The sequence below is a fragment of the Papaver somniferum genome, chromosome 4 (genome assembly GCF_003573695.1).
Source record: "Papaver somniferum cultivar HN1 chromosome 4, ASM357369v1, whole genome shotgun sequence".
In the NCBI taxonomy this organism is placed as follows: Eukaryota; Viridiplantae; Streptophyta; class Magnoliopsida; order Ranunculales; family Papaveraceae; genus Papaver; species Papaver somniferum.
The window spans coordinates 78,033,739-78,057,357 of record NC_039361.1 but is presented as its reverse complement, the minus strand read 5'-3'; the positions used below and the strand labels follow the sequence as shown (position 1 = coordinate 78,057,357).

Sequence of the window (23,619 nt, the reverse complement as noted above, 5' to 3'; positions counted from 1 at the left end):
ATCAAAATAAGTAAGTACCTTTTATTGTTTGTTTCAGCAGTGACTTGATCTTTCCCCTTTGATGTGCATCAATATATACAATCGAAATTCAAAATAGAGGATTGCCGCATGCACATTCTTTTTATGTCTGGATAAAAAGAAAAAACCACAGGCTCCATCATAAATAAATCGTATTAATATTGACAGAAATACCTAACAAAAAAAAATGGTTACAAGTGGGCAAAAAGTTGTTGTTTGGTCATGGTGCATGGGCCTTTTGGAATTAACAAACCAAACCAGAAATGCAAGAGAAACAAAAAGTGTTCGAAACACTATCTAAAGGAACCCCACGTAAGGATAATGGGTATATGGGATAACGGTCGATGTAAATGGGTATCCAGTTTATCGGAGGTGCAAGAATAATGTGTATGCTCATAAGGATGAAGTAGATTTCTTTAACGAGTGGTCATAGACTTGATTGTTCAATTCGATGCACACTTCAAAGGGAGAGGACGGCTATCAGTGAGAAAAAAAGTCCAAAAAAAAGAAAAGAAACCGAATTAACAGTGGTTCTATATGAACCAAATTTTTAGACTATGGCAAAACTGCCCCCTCACATGGGGGTGGGCTCCGCCCACATGGAGTTAGCAGGTGGCCACTTATGGTGGGTCCCACTAAGAGTTTTGTGAGGAGTGGTCTTGTGGTAATTTTTCTTCTCGGTTCAAATAGACTTTTTGCCGAATTAAATGGAAAGAAAAAACAAAATACCCAAATCTTGAAATGCAGAAAAGGTTATCGATAAACAAGTGATTATTTGGATTTTCGCCAAGTATTAGCAGAGTCATGTTGGAGGATTTCGTGACAAGAATTAAACGAATATAAATATATAGCTGGGAGACGTGGAACAAAATTCATACATCTATATCCAGAATCGCGATCCAAGTAAACGGATTCCCTATCATTTAGAAGGTGAGCAACAAGTGTTTTTCAAGGATAGGGATAACTTGGTCTTTTTTGGGTAGAGAATAATTGGAAATTTTCTGAGGTTAGAATCATACCGATTCTAGATCAGAAATATCATAACACTTGTAAAAGATACGGAGAAACGAATAATTTGATGACCAACTAAAATTTTTTTTTAGCACTTTTTGGGTTCATTTTTCATGTTCTTGAACACAAACTAAGGTTTATTGATTATTTATTTGTAAGGATAATGTAATGGTTGCTCATTTGTTATCCCTTTCCCGAGCATAAACAAAAAAATAGAAAAACTAGTTTGATTAGATTTAAACATATCAAAAGATCTCTTAATGGTGCTGCAGATATAGCTGCAAAACACGGTAAAGTTGGGAATCTATTAGGGAAATGGGATGAAAACAATTGTCCCTATTTTCTTCAAAATACTGTAAACTCTCGTTAAGTAATGAAAATATTATTTTTCCTGGAAAAATAAAAAATAAAAAAAATAGATTATTCCCCTGAAATGGTTTTATTTCAATAGTCAATATTGTTTGACTAAAGTCATACCATCTAGTGCCCCTGCCCTAACATTAGGCGCGCCTCCATTTGCATAACTCTGGCTCTTCCCTACATTTCTAAAGCGGGAGAGGCTGACAGAGCGAGAGCAACACTATTCTCCATTACCAGATTCAATGAAGCTTCGACAGTAGCAAATAACGAAACACATCATAAATCAAAAAAATCCGCTTGAGATTCTCTCCAAATAAGTTCAATTTGTTTCAGTTCCTTATCTCGTAGATATTTATTTTTAAAGTAATACCGAAACCACCACCAACAACCAAACCTAGGGTTTAATTTATTTTTTTTCGTTTCTTTTCTTCCAGCGTTCAGATGTCTGCAAAATGGAGAGCTTTACAACATCGTCACCGGTACACATACACAGCTATAATGTTCCCTCAATCATATATCGATGCATTGAATAGTTTACCATCAGATACTTCTTCTTTGAAATTTTTTACTGAATTAAAGAGTTAGTTTCTGTAAACACAATTTATTCGCAAGTGAATAATGCAAAGCCGCTTTCTAAAGCTTTTAGTGAGTTATTAGTTAATGGTAATGAAGATGTTGTTTCTGTTGCCGTGCGGTTTTACTTAGAGATGTTGTTTTCTGAGAACTCGCTTCCATTGCATAGAACACTAGTTTCGGTGTTTGTTAAGTGCCGCAAATATCAGTCTGAGATTGCGGGTTGTTTGAGGTCGTTCTGTGCGGAGTATGGAAATTTAAGTGGTAATGGGAAGAGATTTATTGTATGTAGGGTGGCATTATCGATGATGAGTTGTCCTAAGCTGGGATTTTTGGTGGATATTGTTGATGAATGTTGTGTTTTAGTAGCTTTGGCTGTGATTTTTGGTTTGAATGGTGTGGTTTCGGAGGTTGATAATGGATGTAGACCTTCGCCTTTGGTTATGGAGCAGAGTCAGGATGCATTGTCATGTTTATATTACCTGCTTCAGCGTTTTCCTTCCAAGTTTATGGAGTCGAAGGACTGTGGAGGTGGTTTAGTACCCAAAGATTCAACTATATTTGAGATTGCTGTGAAGGCGATATTAAATATCTTGAAATCAGTGGCTTTTTCAAGGGATGCGTTGGTAGCTGCAGGTGAGAGTTTTTGTGCGGCTCTCCAAGTGTGTATGAGTCCTGAAGAGCTTGCTTGCTTTACAGCTAAGGCATTTTATTCTCATACTAGTGGTGGTTTTACTGTTGATGGTAAGACGGAACTTGGGGTATCGGATCCAGAGTTGCCATACAAGGGGGATTTGTATTCAGAGATTGGAAGCTTATCGGTGTTGAGTAGGGTCTGCTTATTGAGAGGAATTCTTACGGCAGTTCCAAGAACGGTGCTGAACACCCATTTTGTTTTATCAGCAAATAACATGGATGTACTTAGTGTTAATGAGTCAAATGGTAATTCCGCTTGGACTATACTTTTTGACGGGATTTTACCTGAACTATGTAACTACTGCGAAAATCCCGTCGACAGCCATTTTAACTTCCGTGTGTTGACTGTGATGCAGATTTGTATGCAACAGATTAAAACATCGATATTGGCTGAGCTTGCAAGAGTATCGAGCAATTATGATCCCCTCTCCGAGGAAATGGGTGCCAGGTTGCTAAGAATAGTTTGGAATAATTTGGAGGACCCCCTTAGTCAGACCGTCAAACAAGTTCATGTCGTATTTGATCTTTTCTTGGATATCCAATCTACCCTACGCAAGGAAGATGGTAGTGAGAGAATCAAGTCTTTTCTGAGAAAGACCGCATCAGATCTTCTGTACTTAGGGGCACGTTGCAAGGGCAGATATGCTCCTCTTGCTTCTCTTACCAAGAGATTGGGAGCAAAGACTATTTTGGACATAAATCCTAATATTCTTCTTGAAACAGCTTATGCATACATTGATGATGATGTTTGTTGCGCTGCAACTTCATTTTTGAAGTGTTTCCTCGAGTGTTTGCGTGATGAATGTTGGAGTAGTGACGGCATCCAGAAAGGGTATGCCATTTTCAGAGGGCTTTGCTTGCCTCCTATTTTACATGGATTTGTTTCAGGGGTTTCAAAGCTGCGGTCCAATTTGAACACATATGCCGTATATGTCATTCTTGAAGTGGATGTGGATAGTATATTTCCCATGCTTAGCTTCATTTCAGTTGGACAACATGAAAGCTATTCTGAGTTGGATTTTTCTGAGCTTGCTGGTGCCAAGATGGCTTTAACTGTGGATCAGCAGGTGGCTGCTTTGGTATCATTGCTCAAGGTATGCCGATTGCTTGCTCTTATCGATGGGGATATTGACAATTGTAGTGATAACTGTAATTTGGAATCCGAAGGTTCGGGAGATTTTGCACTTCTTTCCATAAAGGGAATTAAAGTGAAAGTGCCGGTGAAGTGGTTTATATTGGCACTCACCCATGTTGATGAGACCCTCCGGATAGATGCGGCAGAATCACTATTCTTGAATCCAAAAACAGCTAGTCTTCCTTCCCATATGGAACTAAGTTTGTTGAAGAAATCTGTGCCCTTGAACATGCGATGTTGTTCAACAGCTTTTCAGATGAAGTGGTCCAGCTTGTTTAGAAAGTTCTTTTCTCGTGGTCGTACTGCTTTGGAGAGACAGGTAAAACTTGGTCACTGGAATCCTCTTGCATTTGACAGTAATGTCGTGAGCTCGGATAAGGGAATGGAGGGAACTGATGTCCACCGAGCACAGGATCTTTTTCATTTTATGAGGTGGTTTACTTCTTTCCTCTTTTTTGCATGCTATCCTTCTGCTCCATATGAGAGAAAAATCATGGCGATGGAACTCATCTTTATAATGATTAATACCTGGCCTATACTACCACAATCAGAAGTTAGTTCTTCTCGTCCAATCTGTGTTAATCCTTATAGTGAAGGATTTACTTCACCTGATTCAACTTTGTTACTGGTTGAATCAGTAATTGATAGTTGGGATAAGCTGAGGGAGAATTCTTTCCGCATTCTTCTACATTTCCCTACTCCACTTCCTGGAATATCTAATCCCGACAGGGTCAAGGAAGTAGTAGTATGGGCAAAGAAGCTGATATGCAGCCCGCGCATTAGAGAATGTGATGCTGGAGCTTTGGCCTTACGGCTCATTTTTAGGAAGTACGTCTTGGAGCTGGGGTGGATTGTGGGAGCATCAGTCAATGTGGTTTGTTTTCAGCGCCAAACTGGGATGCTCAATGAAGCTACTTGTATATCCAAATCTGGACACCCAGTCATAGAGTATATACTGTCACTAATCGACTGGATGCGGGTTGCTGTGGGTGAGGGAGAGAAGGATCTTACTGCAGCGTGCAGGAATAGCTTTGTTCATGGTGTACTGCTTACTCTTAGATACACATTTGAGGAATTAGATTGGAATTCTGATGTGGTCTTGTCCAGCATGGCTGAGATGAGGCATGCACTTGAGAAGCTCCTAGAGTTAATTGAGCGGATAACATCACTAGCCCTTGGTGTGGTTTCAGCCGATGCATGGCACCTGCCGGAGGACATGGACGATATGGTTGACGAGGATGCATTTATCGAGGATGTACCAGTAGAGATGCAGAATCCTCAATCCTCATCAGAGTTCCAAGTCAACTCGAACCTCATGGATAACAAAGAGAATAGCAGGCCAACAGAACAAATTGTCATGGTTGGTTGCTGGCTAGCTATGAAAGAGGTAAGCAACTTACTCTAGTGCTAAATTCTATTCATGCTAACTCAATGTGCTAATATCTTGCTGCAGTTGTAGTTTATTATTTTACGCTTGTTTTTCATTATTTTGAAAATAAAAGAACTAATTGCATAGCAGTTTCTTGTAAGACCTCAACCAGGAACTTTTGTCGTCCCTGAAGTTTGTTTTTCTCAGTATGACTACTTAGTCTACTTTGCATATTATTTTGTCAATTTCTCATATGTAGACAACTTAGAATCCTTAAGCTATCTTGATAGATCAGAAATCGTTATTGATTATATTTATTTTAAGCCAGAAATCATTATTGATAAAAAAAGATATTTCAACTTCAGGTTAGTCTTCTTCTGGGAACCATCACGAGGAAAGTTCCCCTTTCAAAGTGCATTCTATCAGATCCATCGGATGCTCTGGAGTCTGCTGATGAACTTCCAAGCACATTGCCTGATGCAATCCTTGACACGGAACAACTGCAGGCAATTGGCGATCATTTCCTTGACGTGCTTCTGAAAATGAAGCACACTGGTGCCATTGATAAAACCAGAGCTGGATTTACAGCGCTTTGCAACAGGCTGCTTTGTTCAGATGATCCAAGGTATGCTCCACTTATTGCTTTTGAGAAGCTATTTCTGACCTGCTATAATTCTCTTGACTCTGCCCGTACCTCATTCATTTTATAAAAATTCAAAGATAGTTAAGATATTTACTCCCCTGAGAAAAAAGAAAGAAAGAAAGGCAACATTAAGAATCAGACACCAGACAATTTCTCTCCCAACACTGTTTGTGATGTCTTTTCAGACTTTCAAGAATGACAGAGTCTTGGATGGAGCAACTGATGGGAAGGACCGTTGTTAAGGGACAAACGGTGGATGATTTGTTACGAAGAAGTGCTGGGATTCCTGCTGCTTATATTGCTCTTTTTCTATCAGAACCGGAAGGGACACCCAAGAAGCTCCTTCCACGGGCATTACGGTGGCTAATAGATGTCGTTGTTGTTTCACTGCCAAATTCAGCCGAGGCTAATCAACAGAAAGGTGGTTCAAGCAATGACGTAGCAGCAAAACCAGCCTTAATATGTCAATCAACCGATCAGAATAAAGAAGCTTCAAAGATACGAGACGAGGGTGTCATTCCCACTGTACATGCATTCAATGTACTTAGGGCTGCTTTCAATGACACCAACCTAGCGACAGACACATCAGGTTTCTGTGCTGAGGCTTTGATCATTGCAATACGTTCTTTCTCTTCACCATATTGGGAAGTGCGCAATAGTGCTTGTCTTGCTTACACTGCTTTGGTTCGTCGTATACTTGGATTTCTTAATGTCCAAAAACAATCTGCACGCCGTGCATTAACTGCTCTTGAGTTTTTCCACAGGTATGTCACTAGCTGGTTTTAGTTTCCCCCTTTTCTCATCTAATTTTCTTACATGATTGTTAATGTGGACTTTTTTGAAAGGTATCCTGCATTGCATCCATTTCTATTCAATGAGCTAAAAGTTGCAACTGAGTTGCTCGAAGATGAATTGTCAGATCACTCAAAATTCAACATGGGCAAAGTTGTCCACCCAAGCTTGTGCCCTATCCTAATTCTATTGTCCAGACTCAAGCCTTCTGCAGTAAATTGTGAAGCTGAAGATGATTTGGATCCTTTCTTGTTCACGCAATTCATCAGGAGATGCTCCACCCAAAGCAATCTCAAAGTCCGTGTGCTTGCATCAAGAGCTTTAACTGGTCTGGTATCTAATGAGAAGCTGCCAATGGTCCTTCATGATATTGCATGTGGGCTGCCAATTTCTAGAAACCAAACGCTGAGCAACTCTAGTTCATCTGGATCACCACAGTTTGTTTCCTTTAATTCTATTCATGGGATGCTATTGCAGTTAATTTCTCTTCTGGAAACCAACTGCATATATTTGGTCAATAACTTGAAGAAAGACCATACTCTCGATGAGTTGATCCAGGTGCTTCTGACGCGATCATGGATCGGCACTCCCAAATTTTGCCCTTGCTCTATACTGAGTACATCTTATTTGAAAGTGCTTGATTATGTTCTTGGCATTGCGAGAACATGCAGCGTAAATAATTGTTTTCGGGATATTAGGGGTCTCCTTCTGCAGTTAGCATCTGAATGCTTAGATGTAAATGAGCTTAATGGATCTGAATTTTATGATCCAACTAGAGCCGAACTCCTCAAGCAGGCAGCTTTCTCTTATTTCAATTGTGCATTTCAACTTTCTGCTGAAGCAGCTGATGAGGGATACAGGATGCTGCAGGGACATTCATCAGCAGCATTGGATTCACTTAAGTTAACCAAATCTGAACCTTCAGTTCCTGGACTTCAAGAAAGATTAACCATCTCCATCTCAGATCCATCGTATGAAGTTCGAGTTGCAACATTAAAATGTCTTCTTCGGTTCCTCAACTCAACAGGATCTCATGATTTGTCTAATAGTGACATCAACATTGTTCACCAGTGGGCAAATACCAAATTGCAACCAACACTGATGCAGCTCTTGCTTACGGAAAAGAACCCAAAATGCACTGATTACATGCTGAGACTTCTTTATTCTTGGAATTTGCTGCAGTTCCAGAAATCGATTGATCAGCAAAACATGGATAGCAATATAGCATTTATGTTGGTACAATGGATTGTGATTCCATGTTCCAGTTTTGGGATAGCTTAATATCATTGAAGAAGGTGTCAACACACAAAAAGGTTCAACAAGCAGTCATGTGCTGCATCGGCATATGCATTAAACGGTTTGCAGACTTGTTTAGAAGCTCTGTTATCATCCAGATTGGAGAGAAGAAAACACGTGATTGTGGGAAACTTGAGGATTTGGGCATGTTGGGCCATATCTATGGATGCATTAGTACTTTTGTTGACCTGGTTACACAACACGGTGCTCCATCCGAGCCTGTGAGCTTGCGGAGAGCGGCTGCAGATTCCATTTTAGCATCCGGGTTACTTACCGAAGCTATCCATCTCAGCTCTTCTGTCTCTAATTCCGATATCCCATCTGAAGAAGAGTGTTCATTCAGTCCATCAGAAGTTGCTAACTTGTATGCTCGTAGAATCCTTGATCTGTGGTTCATGTGCATTAAGCTGTTGGAGGATGAGGATGATCCGCTTAGAGAAAAATTTGCTGACGATGTTCAGAGGTGTTTTACTTCTCAAGAGTCCGGTATAAATCATCAGATTGGATTGGTTCCTACTCAAGTTGAGAAAGTGATAGAATTAAGCTTTGAATTCCTATCTTCAATGTTTGGTCACTGGCTTGTCTACTTTGAATACCTTTCGAGATGCGTTCTGAACACTACAAGTCACACGGTAGGAAGAGGGGATCTTGTTAAACGGGTCTTTGACAAGGAAATTGATAATCATCACGAAGAGAAGTTGATGGTCTGTCAAATTTGTTGCTTCCATTTGGAAAAGCTTCCCACTTCACCATCTTGGGCAGTTGGGATATCTGAGAAGAAAGAGGTTGTGATTTATTTAAACAAATGGAGAACTAGATTTTACCATCAGTTACTGTTGTTTGTGAACGACTATCACGTATTAGCGGGCGGAACTGAGTGGATTGGTGGTGCAGGAAATCATAAGGAGGCTTTTACATCTGTTTATGCGAACTTACTTGGCCTTTACACTCTCTCCAGGTGCCTCTTCAACTTTGACACTGATGTTTGTATGCCTCAGTTGTCGGACCTTGTTAATCTTGGAACAGTTATGGTATCGTTTCTCAAAAATCCTCTTATATCCAACCTGTATTCATTAATGATTCAATCACATGAAAAAAATGCTCGGTTGTGCCGACGAGTCTTCAAGCCCTACCTCAAGAACAGCTTTGGCCATTTGGGAGGGTTTTGATCCGTATTTTCTTCTGAAGTAAGGTTTCATCTGTATGGTAGTAGCTCTCAGTTATATTATTGTTACAGTCCCTTCCAGGGGAAATTGAGAAAAAATATTTTAGCTGAAAGATTAGCTTTATATGACAATGGAAATTTTGATGGTGCTGGTACAAGTTAACTGATTCACAAGTTGTATTGTTTTTCTTCATAAGCGAATCAAAAGATATTTCCTTTTTTTTGTTTCAATCTTTGTCAACACTTACTAGGATTTTTAACAAAGGCATAAAGCAGCTGCATTTTTAATGGCACCTACAATGAAATTAACTTCTCTGACAATCTTCCGTATACGGAATTTCGATTCAATCTTTTTAAGCTTTCCTTTTTTCAATCACGGTGGTATTGTTGCTGGCTATTCTTGATTTCTCGTTTGTGAGCTTTAAGAAGATCAAGGCCGAGGAAGACATTAAGCAAGTTCATTCCAGCCATACCAAAAAGGGCAAGTGGGAGCTCTACTCCTTTCCCAAATTTGTTTGCATCTCTAATAAGCTTGGTAGTGATGAGAATATGAGACCCAAGCCTTGCAAGGAAGAACGTCATCCAACTCAGAACCCACTCCATTTTCACTATTTTGCTCTTGGCGTTACGAACTCCAGCCATTCGCCTCAGTTTCCTCACGTGCAGAAAAATTGAATGCAACTCGCAGATGAGTGTGAGAATAAGGTAGTTGATGGTCACGTTCCGATAAAGTGCTAGTGTAAAACAAATCAACAGAAGGAAATGATGTACTAGAATTGAAGGGATGTAACCGCTGTAGAGATGGTGCTGGAGCATATCCCACTGATCATAAGCGAAGTAGCCGCAGGAGAAGCACAACGCAGTATAGGCACCAGGCCATGTGCCACCAAATAACTGTGAATGGTCAAAAGCCTCCTCAAAACTCTTTGAGGCCAACTGATTAAGCAGAATGAAAACTACTGAAATTGAACAAATGGTGGAGTGAAATAAAGAGACACTAGTGTTGACAGTGAGAGGATCTTTTGAGACGGCAAAGCGCATAACAAAGTTCGCCATCTGGTAAAAGCAACAGCCAGCAACAACATATACAAGCTCTACCCTCTTGAAGACAATCTCGAAAATTACTGAACCGAGCCAAAGAACCAAAGTTGCTCCAAAGAACACTGGAGTAATTTTATTAGTTCTCAATGTAACAGAAGCATTTCCATGGTTTTTCTGGCTCTCCTCTCTCGCCATGTCGTTCTTCTGAATTTCTTTCCTGACTCGGACACAACCTTTTTGCCTCCAGGTGTACATAGACAGCCTCCACTGAGAACTGCAAATTACATTAAAGAAAAAAACAATCTCTCAACCACAATTGAATTTTTCTACTCATACAGGAAATTCTAAAGATGAATAGTCTTAAACACCAGTAGTATGACATAATTTAAGAGGTTCTGACTTCCGTCATGGAACCATTGTAATCTGTACTGAAATTGGCTAATTTTGAACAAAAGGGTTTACAAATACAGTAACAAGAAACAAATTGGACATCGTAGACTTTAAAAAATAGATGATTTTCTTATTAATTAGATTCGTTAGAAGGTTTTGACTGCAGACAGATTTCAAAGATATCCTGAACTGATTCAATTTTCAAGTGTTGTCTGAACTTACACTGAATCCGATTAGGAGAACCCTTCTTCCATCATCCCCTTTCCTTATCACTCTTCTCCTCTCTCTCCTTTTTCTTGTTTCTCTTATTATTATTATTCATTTGTTTCATTTTTCTCCAAGACAATATCTTTCTCTACTCCCCAGTCCCCACAGTCTGGAGTTCAATATAGGGTTGAAATATCAGTTTTCCAGAGTTACAAGGACTTGGAGGACAAAATAGAGTAGGCGTTGAGAAGATGAGCAGGGTGGAAATATCATAATGTATGATTCATAGTATGCCACGTTGTTTTCTTTTTCAGGAAATATGGGTAAATTTTAGTATGGCTATCATGATTGATAAATTTCAGTTATTACATTTCACCAAACACTTTGTAATATATTTCAAACTCTCCAACTCCAACAATGTTTCCAACTACTTTTTGCTTGGTTTACTCTTTCCACATAGCTTTGGAGCCATTGCGTTTTGCCCACACACTGATAGTCCACATGGTGACGGGCTATCCTTGGCAGATTTTCAGCTCTTAGATTCTCCATGAGGGATGAGCAATAAGCAGGGTGTTGTCAAGAAAGTACAAGATGTGAAAACGAAAAAGACCAAGGACCCAATCCAAGTGACGATTTGGTCCCTTGCGCGTCAGGACTGCTGAGATGAACTATGGTCTTCTTGGTAATGGCTTTGCCAAGCCAGAACTTGATGAACTCTGTCCACCGAAACGAGCTGGTGGCGTCATTGTACGAGGAGCAATACTGTAGGCCAAGAAAGTTCAACAGCGAGTGAGGAATTTACTGTAATGGTCAGAGATGGGAAGAGAGATTCAAAGATAGTGGAAGGGGAGGTCTGACCGTTGATTGCTCAGCAGGTTCCTTTTTTTCATTGCCGCTGTTTTAGCTTCATGGCTGTTGAGACAAAAGAATGAGATTGTAAGTTACCGTTATTTTAACAAAATAACTGCGCAGTGAAACTGCCAAGATCCTCTCATTGACAGTCAAGATGTGCAAACCAGCAAATGCTAGCTACTAAATAGTGATATGGCATTCTAGTGAAAACATATATGTTTTTTACATTTGTGCTGAAGAAAAATCAAATATATAAATTGATTAAATTCTATCACCTATTAAGGAACTCCATTTTTGCCTTCTTAATCAATCTACCCTTTGTATTGGTTGAATTGCTTCCAAATCCACTGCCTGTAAATGATAATCAAAAGCAAATTAAATTGACAACCCTAGTGCCTCGTGGAAGAGTGAGGAAATACCAAACAATGACAAGCACCAGTTAAAAGCGCTCTTTTTTAGCATGTGAACCTCTAGATGGAGCTATGCATATGGATGCATGGCAACCCTTTTGAGTACCACAAGAGGAATTCGCATACGGTAGTTACACAAACTACAAGAGGATAATTTTACCTCCTGCTCCTCCCCAAAAAGGTCGCTTGGCAGGTGGAACTTTTGTAACAACCTGAATCTGGCGACTTTGTCTTCCTGCAGAAAGTATTTTCACCACCACTTAGTAATAAGTTTAGTAGAGCTACAGAGGCTATGAGGTTTTATACTTCAGTTTAACATTATACTCAAGGGTTGGATTGTTGACACAAAAATCACTCAGAGCAAAAAAGTAGATAATCCCATCTTATTGAATGCAAAACTAATGATTTTATTTTCGTTAAGAAAGCTAACTATGACCGTGTTACTGGAATATTAACAACATTAGCAAGACTAAGTTATTAACAAATCTTAACATTCAAAATAGTAAAGAACTTACTATTCTGTTCCTTTTTATAGAGTTCTTTAAGTTTATTCCCAGATTCTTCTTGAACACTCTCCAAGTCCTTCTGCTTCGCCTGTTCAACAACACATATTCCTTTTTTTAAGTTCATATATATTAACTTCTTGAAGCACATTCCAATTATACAAACAAACACATAATGAGCTCCTCAGTAGCGCAATAAGTCAAGCATGCTTGCTACCCTCCAATTTCTATTACATACACGCTTTTTCTTAGCAACAATTCTTTTTGATGAAATTTACATACCTCATATAGCTGCATCCATTTGAAAGTAACTTTCTTCCTATTCATCCGCTCAATAAGCGTTTTTGTACTTTCAGCACCAAAATGCTTTTCATAAAATTTCCTCCATAACTTATCAGTAACTGGACTCAGGTCTCTTTCCTGCAACACAAAAACGAACACAAAAGCAACAATATTAACATCGATATCCCCGTAAAGCCAAGCTTGATCTATTCAATCAGTTGAAAGTTTTTCAAGCATACTATAGATGACTTCTCAATGTGCATCAACTGATCAGCTGTACAGTGAGGTAGAATTTCCCCCAACAAATCAATATCCGTTTCCCCAACATCTCCAAGATACCTAACATTGTCTATCGCTGTCTGCACACATAATTCAAGTAAAGTTGGAATCTTTCTTCCATACATTCTTGTAGTAGCACTTCTCTGAATCAATATATAGTCTTTTTGACAATCAATCCTCAGAAACCTGCACCAAATAACATCATAACAAAAAAAAAGAGTCATGTCTACGAAACCTCAACAACATCCTCAACTCTTTATACAAGTAATCGAACATGTAGAATACAAATCAATAAAATTCACCTATATTACATAATATAAGCCATCAAAAGAAGAAAAAAAAAACAGTTCCCTTCAATCTTTTTAGCAATACTCTCATAGTGATTTACACCATCTATCAAACACTTGATGATTAATAAGTAAAATCGAAACATCGACGAAAATATTAAAAAAATTGTTATAAGAAATATATAATCAGATCATATATAGATTTCAGTGGTCGAATTGAATCAAAAACAGATTAGATCGATGAGTATAACATGCAAATAAAGAAAAAAAATCATGAAAAATATGATAATTAAAGGATGAAAAGGATGGTGATTTGCCACGTAATTTAGGGAGAATATTAAGGACCTAAGAGTGTAAGATCCTGGGAAAAGATGAAATCGAAGAAGAATCAATCAAGCATCAAATTTCGACTTTCTTGCTTCCTTCTTCTTCTTTTTCTCCTTCTTCTTCTTCCCTACTTCCTAATCTTAGCTCATATAGGACAGTTAAGGACCATTAGATGTACATCTGCTTTGAGGGTTGGTAATTTTCCCACGTAAGCATCTTTTTGTTTTTTCCCTCATTCGTACGTCCTCCCTCGTTTCTAAAAAAATAGGCTTGTTTGATTTTCAAAAAAATTATTGGAACCACTTTTCCATATTTTTCCTGATCTATTCTTTGGTCCCCACTCATTTGTTATCAGAGAAAGAGGAGAGAGAAGTGGTCTCTTTTTTGTATTAGGAGAGAAAATGGAGAGAGAAGTGGTCCCTCTATGGGTATAATAGTAAAATCATAACATTTGACTTTCCACATATGGAAACAAGCCTATTTTTTTTAAATTCCCAAAAAAAAACCTGCCTATTTTTTAGAAACGGAGGGAGTAATTACCAATATATGAACTTTCTAAGGACGATTCCCATGAGGTTTATCCCGGACATGACTGCTAATGGGGATACCAGTTTCCTGAGAGGGTACCAACACCATGTAAAACAAACGTTTTCTGTCTTATATGGATTGTGATCTCCTCTCTATTAATCCGTCACCACCTATTAGTGATGGTGTCTCCCGGATGAGCAAATGAGGTTTGCTACAAGACTTGGTCAGGTGTTGGGTAAATTGTTGTCTGAGGAGCAAGAGATTTTTACGAAGGGAAGAAAAGTTTATGAAGACATTGCTTTAGCATATGAGATGATCAATGAAATTACTGTAGACAGAAAACGTGGCAATGTGGGTCTAAAACTAGATAGATATTTCACAAGTTTTTGACATTGTTAGCCGGGACTTTGTGACTGAGGTTTTTCGCAAGTATGGTTTCTCCGAAACACGGTGCAGTTGGATTCTAAATATTTGTGCTCGGCAAGAATCTCGGTTTTAGTTAATGATGGTCCTGAATTTTTTTACGGTATCTCTAGGGGCTTGCATCGAGATGACCCTCTTTCTCTTTTGATTTTTGTACTTATTGAGGATGTTTTAAGTCGTAATCTATCTAATTGTTTGCTATTAAGAGGATGAATTGCATGGTTAAGAAGAAAGGTGTTGCCCCAACACACCTTTTATTTGCTGAAGCTATCATATTTTTTTGTAATGGTAATCGACATAGTATGAATATCTTAATAAAGGCGTCAGGACCAGCGTGTTTCTGGCTAATCTGTTAACAGGCAAAATAATAAATTTTACTATGGTGGTAGTTCGGAAGAGCCATTGATAATTTCCTTGGTATGGAAAGAGCTATATTTCCTGATAGATACTTGCAAGTCGGACATTGTTCGCAACACTCATGTCAGGAAAGTAGTGGAGAAGATAGTGGATAAGTTAGATGGTTGGAAGGGTAAGTATTGTCTTTCCAGGCAAGATTGGTGTTGGTTAGATCACTTATTTCCAGCTATGTATTCATTCTGTGGTAGTCTTTCGTTAGCCTGAAAAGATGATTGAGTCAAAAGGTCATTCGAAAATTTTTGTGGTCTGATGATGCTGAGAAACGTAAGTATTTAAATATTGCATATGATAGTATTTTATGTCCACGCAAAGAATGTGGGTTAGGCGTTAAAAGATTGGATGTTTCAACAAAGCCATGCTTATGAAGCTTTGGTTGAGCATCAGAGATGCGGACAAGGTCTAGGCTATGTTTACAAGGGATAAAAATATCGAACAGAATCATAATTTTATAGATTATAACCTTATGCCTTTATTTTTCCCAAGAATAAGATGGATTTATAATTTTGCGGAGAATCATACGTGCTGCATTCAAAGAAATGTCATGAATATTTCTTATTTTTGATAATTGGTGGGGAAATTTATCATTAGCAAAGAAGCTTGGCATTACTTCTTTTAGATGAATGATTTTGTCTCGAAGGTAAGTTATTTAATTGTTAATGGAATTTGGGTACTTCCATCAAAAGTGCATACTGTGATGATTGAAGTTAGTATTGATGTGGATAACTTTCCAATTCTAGTTGATGGAAATGATTACAAAATATGGGACCTTGATTAGAATGGTGTTTTGTCTGTCAAGTCTGCAAAGGCTGCTTTGCGAACTATATATGATGAAATCCCTAGTGAAGCTAATGCGGAAGAAGTGGTACATCCATGCCTGCAGTTCAATATTGGAATATTTGGAAGATTGAGTGTTTTGCAACTCGTAACCTAGTAGTAAAGAAGTTAGGAATGAAGATGTCAACTCGTTATTGCCTTTTCAAAAAAGATAGTGAATGTTTGCAACATGTTATTTGGCATTATAGATTTTCTAGTAGGATTTGGGCATGGGTTGTAAGGATTTTTGATTTGCATCCATCTATGGATCTTGCTGGATCTTATACGGCTGCAACATGGAGAAGTAGAATGATAAAATATTTGTGTCTTGCTGCCAATTTAGTTGTTTGCACTGAATTGTGAAAATTATGAAATATTCTGAAGATGCAGAGGTAAAGTGGGTTGGTTTTAAGGCTAGAGTTTATCAGGTTATTCGCATAACTCAATCTGCATGAAGGGTCATATGTATAATTCTATAGAGGATTTGCGCATAACGAATTATTTCAGAGTTAGGCATAAAGTATCTAAAGATACCACGCCTGTTGAGATATCTTAGTCTCCTCCAGCGCCTGGAGAGATAATGATTTTCTATGATGGTTCATCAAAGGGAAATCCAGGCCAAGTTGGTGCATGAATGAATGTAAGAGATGCTAACTGTGTTGTTTTAGGAGCTTTAAGTATTGGTATTGGTTGACAAACCAATTATATTGCTGAGATCAGTGCAGTGATTTACGGCCTAGAAATGGCGCGAAGATAGAATGTGAAGCATATTTGTGTCAGATCATACTTAATGAATTGTGTTCAGGATTTGAAGAATGGTGAGCTTCCGTGGGATTTGAGAAACGAAAGATTTCTTGTGCTTTTTATGGAAGTATTTGTTGTGTGTGCATCTATAAGGAAGTAAACTTTGTTGTTGATCACTTGGCCAATGGAGCATGTTTGCTGGCCGGGAATGATATTGAGCTTTTTGAAGGTAGGTCTGACTTTATTCCGTCTGTGGACTGACCTGGTAAAATCTACTATCGTTTCAAATAACCTTGTGAAAGTTGTTGGTGGCTTTTTATCATTCTTTCTTTCATAATCTAATCTTTCTTATTTTCTTTGTTTACTAATATATTTATTGACCGACTAAAAATACACTATAGTAAAACCCGAATAAGATTGATGATCTGCAGAGAGGCAAATGAACTGCCTAGAGGATAAAAGCATTGTCTCTAGGCCTTACTATTGTCGTTCAACGACTACAATATGAATTTATGCAATGTTGAACGTTTTTTTTATAGTATAGTGTCACTTTAGTTAATATTCGAACTACAGTGTTCTTAATACGCAATAAGATTTACTGTTGTGTTTTTGATACTCTATAAAATGTACCGTAATGTTCTTAGTATCAATACTATACTCAATATTTTTACCGAGTATGTTTACAAATATTCATTTTAATTTTCTATGCTATTGTTGAGAGATAATTCATTTTGTGAAAAAGAAAAAGGCAACGTACGATATGTAAGTGTTACAATAGACATGTCTAAGACTTTTGATCGGGTGACTAAGATTTTCTTAACACTTTTTTAGATATAAAAAATGGTTTCTACAAGGATTTGCGTGCCTTAATATTTTAATGTGTATAATATTTTTTTATTTCATCTTATGATAAATGGTGCATCTTCAGAGACACTCAAATCATGTAGATGTTTTAGGCAAAGGTATCCACTGTCCTTATACCACTTCATTTGCACATGTATATATACTCCAGGCTTCTGTCGGCTAAAGAGAAAAAAAACTTGGTATTAAAATTGCATAAAACCGTGTGCTTGTCTCATATCTCGTGCTTGAATGTAATTGAAATCTTTTCGCTGAGATTGACCCTTAGCCGCTGTAAAAATATTTTAAATTATTCAACAATTTAGATTTGTTTTCGGGCACATGAATAACTTTTCAAAGTTTAACTTTTTTTTCTTTTCCATTTTGGATATCAAAGAATGATAGAGAGACTTATGAAACTTAAAAAAAATCAATGTTAAATATTTTTACAAGGATACTCTCCGTTGCATATCGACAAGTTACCTAAAAACTTCTGATTATTTAGTTGAAAAAAAATCCAGGATGAAAATGTAAAATCTTATCTCAGGCAAGTAAAATGGTGTTAAGGTGAGTTTGGTATTGTTGTGAATTTTAGAAAAGTAATTTTCTGTTGTGTTGTATTATATTTTCATGTGTTTTGATGTGAAAATAAAACAACTGAACCTTTGGTAAACTATAATATATAAAGTGATGGGGGACTAACAAACTGTAAATTCAACTTGATAAATTATCATGTTGAAGTTTTGTTGATATAGATAAGAATACCAAAAAGAAGAAGTCTTCAATATTCAAAGTAGTTGTTGTATAAAACACTTGATTCCTACTAATGATCAGATTAAAATATCTATCTGCAAATCTTGTATCACAATATCTATAATAGTCAATCCTCAAACAAACTTGAATGGTCCTATAGAATAATCGAGTTTGATTTATCAAGGGTAACTATACCATTAGTCAATCAAATCAGTAATCGAAAACTACAATAACGTTAGGATTTAGTTCCCACCAATGGTAATACTAAAATATTATTGATACCAAAGAAGACTTTAAACTAAGGAAACAAAAAAGATTTCACCTATTTAAATTACTCACCTCTATCAACGAGTTGGATTTCCACACAAACAGTTAGGCAGTGTGTGTAGGGATGAGTTTGTAACAGTACAAGATCCATTATTTATAGTGTTATGACCATGGATTTTTTGGAAAACAAGGTATAATCAATTTCAAAAGTTCCCAAAAGTACGCAATGAGTGTTATTTCCGAGTACGACAACTCTCAATTGTATTCCAACTCACTCTTAGTTGACAACTAATGTTAGATAACATGCATTCATATACTTTTCTAATATAGTAACTAGAGATATGCAAACCTATGGGATATGTAAGCACATAAATTCGAATATCTAAAAAGATATTGAATATTTCGATTTCAGGATCTTTCCTTGAGTATCAAAGGAAAACACTTGAACATTAAGATATAAGAGTTTAGAACATGTTCAAATCACTATCGACATCATGTGAATATTTCAAGTTCAATCCGTGTACATTCTTGATGTTTGCAGAAACCCGGAGATAACAAACATATCCATAATGTATAAACACGTTTGAACTATGTCAAGATCGATCCTTGGATCGTTCCTGACATGGAATTGGTGCTTACCACTAGGGATTGGTCTTGAACCCACTTTCAAAAACGAAATATAATTTTGTATGTCTACTTACTTGAATTAATTTTATGATATTTCTTTCAATCATTAATCCCAAGGGTTGAATTCATCCGTAAGTTCGATACACTAAATATAACAAGTTACCAATTATAGCGTAATGTCTATTCAAGAAGACCATAGATAAACTATACTTTGTAAAACAATATACTCAAGTTGTAAGAAACAACTCGTATATATTTCTTTGATACTTTATCATAGTGTAATGACAAATTCACCGATATTGGAGACAAGTAAACAAACTTTACTTTGTATGTTATGTATTCAATAAATATGACTTGAAAGAACAAAGATATAAATGGAACACGTCAAGTCTTTTGTTACGAACATCGAACTGAAGGATGACATGTGTTTGTTAATGCCGAAACGTCTTCAGGTTCTTCATGAGTAACAAGAGAGAGTCTTAACATTTCTATGTTCGTAGCATAAACTAATTAAGTTGACTATAGCAATCAAATCAAGCAACTTCGAGTTTTGAAACTAAAATATGACAATACCAATGTTTGGTGGGTTCAACTGAGCAATGCTCTAACAAGATCTAAATATAAGATCCTTGACTCTGAATTAATCATAATAATTTCGTTTTTGTGATTACTTGAGGGGTTAGAAGACATTTGGTTTCCTTATTGTTTTTAAGACTTTCTAAAGGAATTGGGTTCCACAACTCTTTAAGAGATAAAACAACAAGTAACAGTAGATTATGTTGGGTGATTCACGTGTGTTAGACAAATTAATTGTAGGCTCGGGAATTCTGAGTAACTAGGCGTAGTTCATTTGGTCTCAAATACATAAGGTTGCAAGTATGAATCTATGTAGTGTTTTAATCATGAGAGTATTCAAAATTGTATTAGGTCCTGGGGGTTTTCTGCCAAACAGTTTTCCTCATTAACAAATTCTTATGTGTTTGTGTTTTTACTTACTTCGCATTATATTTATTTATTTATTTATCATAATTAAAGTAGTTACTGGTGTATGTTAACAACATATTGGATCAATCCCTTTAATCTATTCATTGATTAGAATCCAGATTTCATTCAAGATCACCTTGTTAAAGTAATCATTAATCGTTGTTAAATCGATAAGATTATACAAGGTTTGTCTGATGTAGGTTATTGCAAAAGAATTGGTGGTGTACTCGATACCCTCATCTTTTCAAAGATACATCAAAGTAATTCCGGATAGTATTCATTCTGAAATTTTCATTGTCATACAATATAGAGTTAACAATTTTTGGTATATCATTGTATAACATGAATGAGATTTTGATAATTGGTTTGATGTGGTAACTAAAAATCAGACGATTCAGACCACTTTCATTCTATTGCTGATAGAACCTCTCTAGATCATACTTCTGGCAGTGGTCTTAGTAAATGATTCTATTGCTGATAGATTGCAGACCTCTACAGATCATGCTTCTCATGGTCTTCCTTGTGATGACATTCTTGGCCATGGGACTGAACTTGGAATCCCACCCAAGAATACTCACATAGTGCATGAGAGAGGCTAAATTTCCATAAGCGGTATTAATAGTACAAAAAAGCTACCGCCTTATTCCTTATCTCACCCGATGGTTCAACATGAAATACCTAAGGTTCCTGAGGACCGTGTTTCTGTTTCAAAGTACTCAGACTCGTTTTTCCAATTTGAAAACATTGGTAGGGAAATGGTAAAAGCTGCAAACCCAGATATTCCTCCAGGATGCATTCGCGGGGCAGTTGCAGAGCTCTGGCACAACCTCTCTGAGGAAGAGAATGCTCCATTCGTCAATAAGGCGGATGCCGAGATAGAGCTTGCTCAACAAGAAAACTTGGCTGCAGCAGAAAAACCTGCATAGCAGAATGAAAGTTTGAGAATTCTTACTTCTAAGAATAAAACAATAGAAGAGTGGATGGTTTCACTCAATAGCCTTACAGTTCTATATTTAGAAGAGTGGATGGTTGTACTCGATAGCCTTACAGATTTAGAAGATGATGAGTCTTATTAGACTCCATATAATATCTTGAGACTGATCCAATACGTGCACGAATGTTTATGGCTTTATCAGCAGGTTTTCGTAAGAAAAGGCTATTGTAGAAAATCAGGTTTTCCACTAGGTCTGTTTAGTGTATGAGGAATCCTATTTGGAATAAACACTCTTTGTTATTACCAGCACATTAGAGCAACAAATGTGTATTTTATATTGAGAGATTTTAAATGTTCTCTCTGAAATTTAAATGAAGACTGAGCATAAAATTTAGTACCAAAAAGAAAAGAAAATAAAAGTCCACATAGTTATGTCAGAAGCATTACTAACTTGCGACAAATGATTTGAAGAGTTAATGTCACAACTTTTTTTTAATACTTATCTAGATCCAAAAGTTGGTGTATTTTCTTGTTTTTTTAGTAGGGTTTGACTTGGGATAGTACTTATATTTTAAGATTACAGTTTCTTTTTTCTTAAATGCTAATGATTCTTCGTGCTAGATAGCTTAGATAGTAAAGCTAGGTTATGTCTATGTTGATTCCTGATTCCCATCCCACCCCATTCTTTGTTTATACAAAATATTATTTTAAGACTTCTAATAAATATATTTTTCATCTTTTTTTGTTCCACCAAAAATCTCTTTGGATTTTATCAATTTTATTTGTTCAGGAAATGCCAGTTCTTTTGGTGGTTAGAATAAATACCGACTTATCGATTTAACTAAGAGTATTCTACCGGCTGGATTAAGCAACTTAGATTTCCATCCTTGTAAAGAATCATGGTAGTTATTCAAGAACGTCTCAAAGTTATTAGTCTTAATTCTATCGAAAATATATATATATGAGTTCCCAACTTTTATCACTTTTTAATACTTTTCTCATTTAAGAATCCTAGAAATAATCTTACACCGCTTGTTATGCATTTTAAGCGTGAAACATATTCCAAAGTTTCGTAAGTTTATTACTTGTCCAATCATTTCACTAAAAGTGGCGAAAGCATGCATAACATACTTTGCTTCAAAAATGTTTGTTCTAGAAAATCATCAACAAAGAAAAGATGAGAAATATGGAAGCATGTTTTGTTACATTTATTCCTGAAATCTTGTTTTCCGTTTTAGCTTAATGTAATCTAGACATCACCTCCATACAAATTATAAAATGATTTTGTAAAAGAGTGTGTCCTTGGCAAAGCCCTCTTTTCACATTGAAATTTTCTATTGGTGAACCATTTAGGAGAACTAGAAAAGAATTTGTGGTATTACAATATTATTTGGTACTAATCTTATTTAAATCAAATGCCATAAGAGTTTTTTCCCCAAAAACTTCCATCAATCTATCAAAAGCTTTTGATATATCAATTTTGAAATCCAAGTTGTCCTTTTTTTTCTCTCTAAAGAAACCTTGAACTATATTTGCGAATCCATCTGATCGTGATGAGCCCCATTGGTTCGGGTATTTTTAATCCCTTCTCACTGGGAATGATACGTTAGTAAATTATCATCTTTTGTGATACAAGGAGTAACTAAATTCTCTAGCATGTTCTCATGCTGAACTTAACTTGAGAAACCTATATTCTTAAAGTGTTTGATACAGAGGGATTATAATTGTCTTTAGTCCATAAACAAATATCATCTCTCAAAATATGAATATGGTTAATTTTCCTGATGTTTGAAGCAGTTTGAGAAAATTTTACAGTGTTTATGTCATATTGTTTTAGGAATTTGTCTTTGGACAGGTGATTCCAGTAATCAGATTCTTTTGTACCAAATGTTGAGTTGACTACGATAACGTTTAATTTCAAGAAAAAAAATATATATGATTTACGAAATTTTTTAATGTTTTATTAAGCTTGTCAATATTAGTAAACCTATTTCAAACTCATTTTTATTCCGTTTCTTAAGGATTTTTGAAAAGTTAAGTTTTTAAAAAAAAATTTGTAAGCATGGTAACCACTATCATTTGTGTTCCTGCTTTGCAATACACATCTCTAAAGTGTCTATGATCTAAACTTTTTCTACTTATCTGGGAAGGTTTATAAATTTGTTGTTTTAATGGTTTAGTTTTGTGATCATATTTACATTAACAAAACAATCAACTATAGTATCAGAATATAAAAAAGGCTAACCAGTTGAAATAAGAACTCTATAGTTCTTTTCATTTATATTTTCATGTCCTTTTCGATTATTCGACCAAGTAAAATTCCTTGATATCAAACGTTGTTGGAAACAATGAACGAAAAACAGATTATACAATAATGAATCTCAAACGGTTAAGTCGCGGACCAAGTCGCTATCTTTAAGGTGTTTCGTGACTCTGCCTCTTGATTGTGCTGGCAGTCAATTCTTGTCGAAAACCCTATGGGATAAAACAACTGATAAATCTGTTGTTCGATTTCTCTGCACCTTGAGAAATCTAACCAAGTCTTACTCTTTCTAACACTTGCTCAGAACACAAATAGATGAAAATGTTATATATTCATCTTTTCCAGAAACTTTTCTTTTATAACTCAAAGAATCAATACGGTTTTAATGAA

General features: G+C 36.4%; 3 protein-coding genes across 5 annotated transcripts; 1 reads left to right on the top strand and 2 right to left on the bottom strand.

Annotated features, from left to right (window-relative positions):
• Positions 1–1,569: 1,569 nt before the first annotated feature.
• Positions 1,570–9,175, top strand: LOC113275960 (thyroid adenoma-associated protein homolog). Its single transcript, XM_026525546.1, is given in 6 exon segments — positions 1,570–1,957; positions 1,960–5,180; positions 5,528–5,787; positions 5,991–6,569; positions 6,651–7,818; positions 7,821–9,175. Coding segments are annotated over 6 exon segments (6,597 nt in total). The 5' UTR covers positions 1,570–1,830; the 3' UTR covers positions 9,063–9,175.
• On the bottom strand, positions 9,152–10,856 carry LOC113275961. The gene is made up of 2 exons (XM_026525547.1): positions 10,712–10,856; positions 9,152–10,373 (listed from the first exon to the last, which is right to left on the bottom strand). Exon 2 carries the CDS (start codon positions 10,352–10,354, stop codon positions 9,428–9,430), a length of 927 nt encoding a protein of 308 aa, XP_026381332.1. The 5' UTR covers positions 10,355–10,373; positions 10,712–10,856; the 3' UTR covers positions 9,152–9,427.
• Positions 10,857–10,975: 119 nt separating this feature from the next.
• LOC113275963 (transcription elongation factor B polypeptide 3-like) lies at positions 10,976–13,785 on the bottom strand. Of its 3 annotated transcripts, none has more exons than XM_026525548.1 (8): positions 13,655–13,785; positions 12,983–13,208; positions 12,744–12,881; positions 12,474–12,552; positions 12,119–12,193; positions 11,824–11,899; positions 11,555–11,608; positions 10,976–11,458 (listed from the first exon to the last, which is right to left on the bottom strand). In XM_026525548.1, exons 2-8 carry the CDS (start codon positions 13,145–13,147, stop codon positions 11,365–11,367), a joined length of 681 nt encoding a protein of 226 aa, XP_026381333.1. In that variant the 5' UTR covers positions 13,148–13,208; positions 13,655–13,785; the 3' UTR covers positions 10,976–11,364. The 3 variants fall into 3 exon arrangements, with proteins under 3 accessions (XP_026381333.1, XP_026381334.1, XP_026381335.1); XM_026525549.1 differs by having other exon boundaries at positions 13,627–13,770; XM_026525550.1 differs by lacking the exon at positions 13,655–13,785 and adding an exon at positions 13,325–13,550.
• Positions 13,786–23,619: the final 9,834 nt, after the last annotated feature.

What these genes read in the sequence shown, in the direction of transcription:
- LOC113275961 (XM_026525547.1), bottom strand. Translation starts at nt 10,354, where the DNA reads ATGTACACCTGGAGGCAAAAAGGTTGTGTCCGAGTCAGGAAAGAAATT.
- LOC113275963 (XM_026525548.1), bottom strand. Translation starts at nt 13,147, where the DNA reads ATGTATGGAAGAAAGATTCCAACTTTACTTGAATTATGTGTGCAGACA. An exon ending in CTATAAAAAGGAACAGAATA is followed by an intron (nt 12,194 to 12,473) that starts GTAAGTTCTTTA and finishes TACTTTCTGCAG; the next exon opens with GAAGACAAAGTCGCCAGATT. An exon ending in AAAATGGAGTTCCTTAATAG is followed by an intron (nt 11,609 to 11,823) that starts GTGATAGAATTT and finishes TTGTCTCAACAG; the next exon opens with CCATGAAGCTAAAACAGCGG.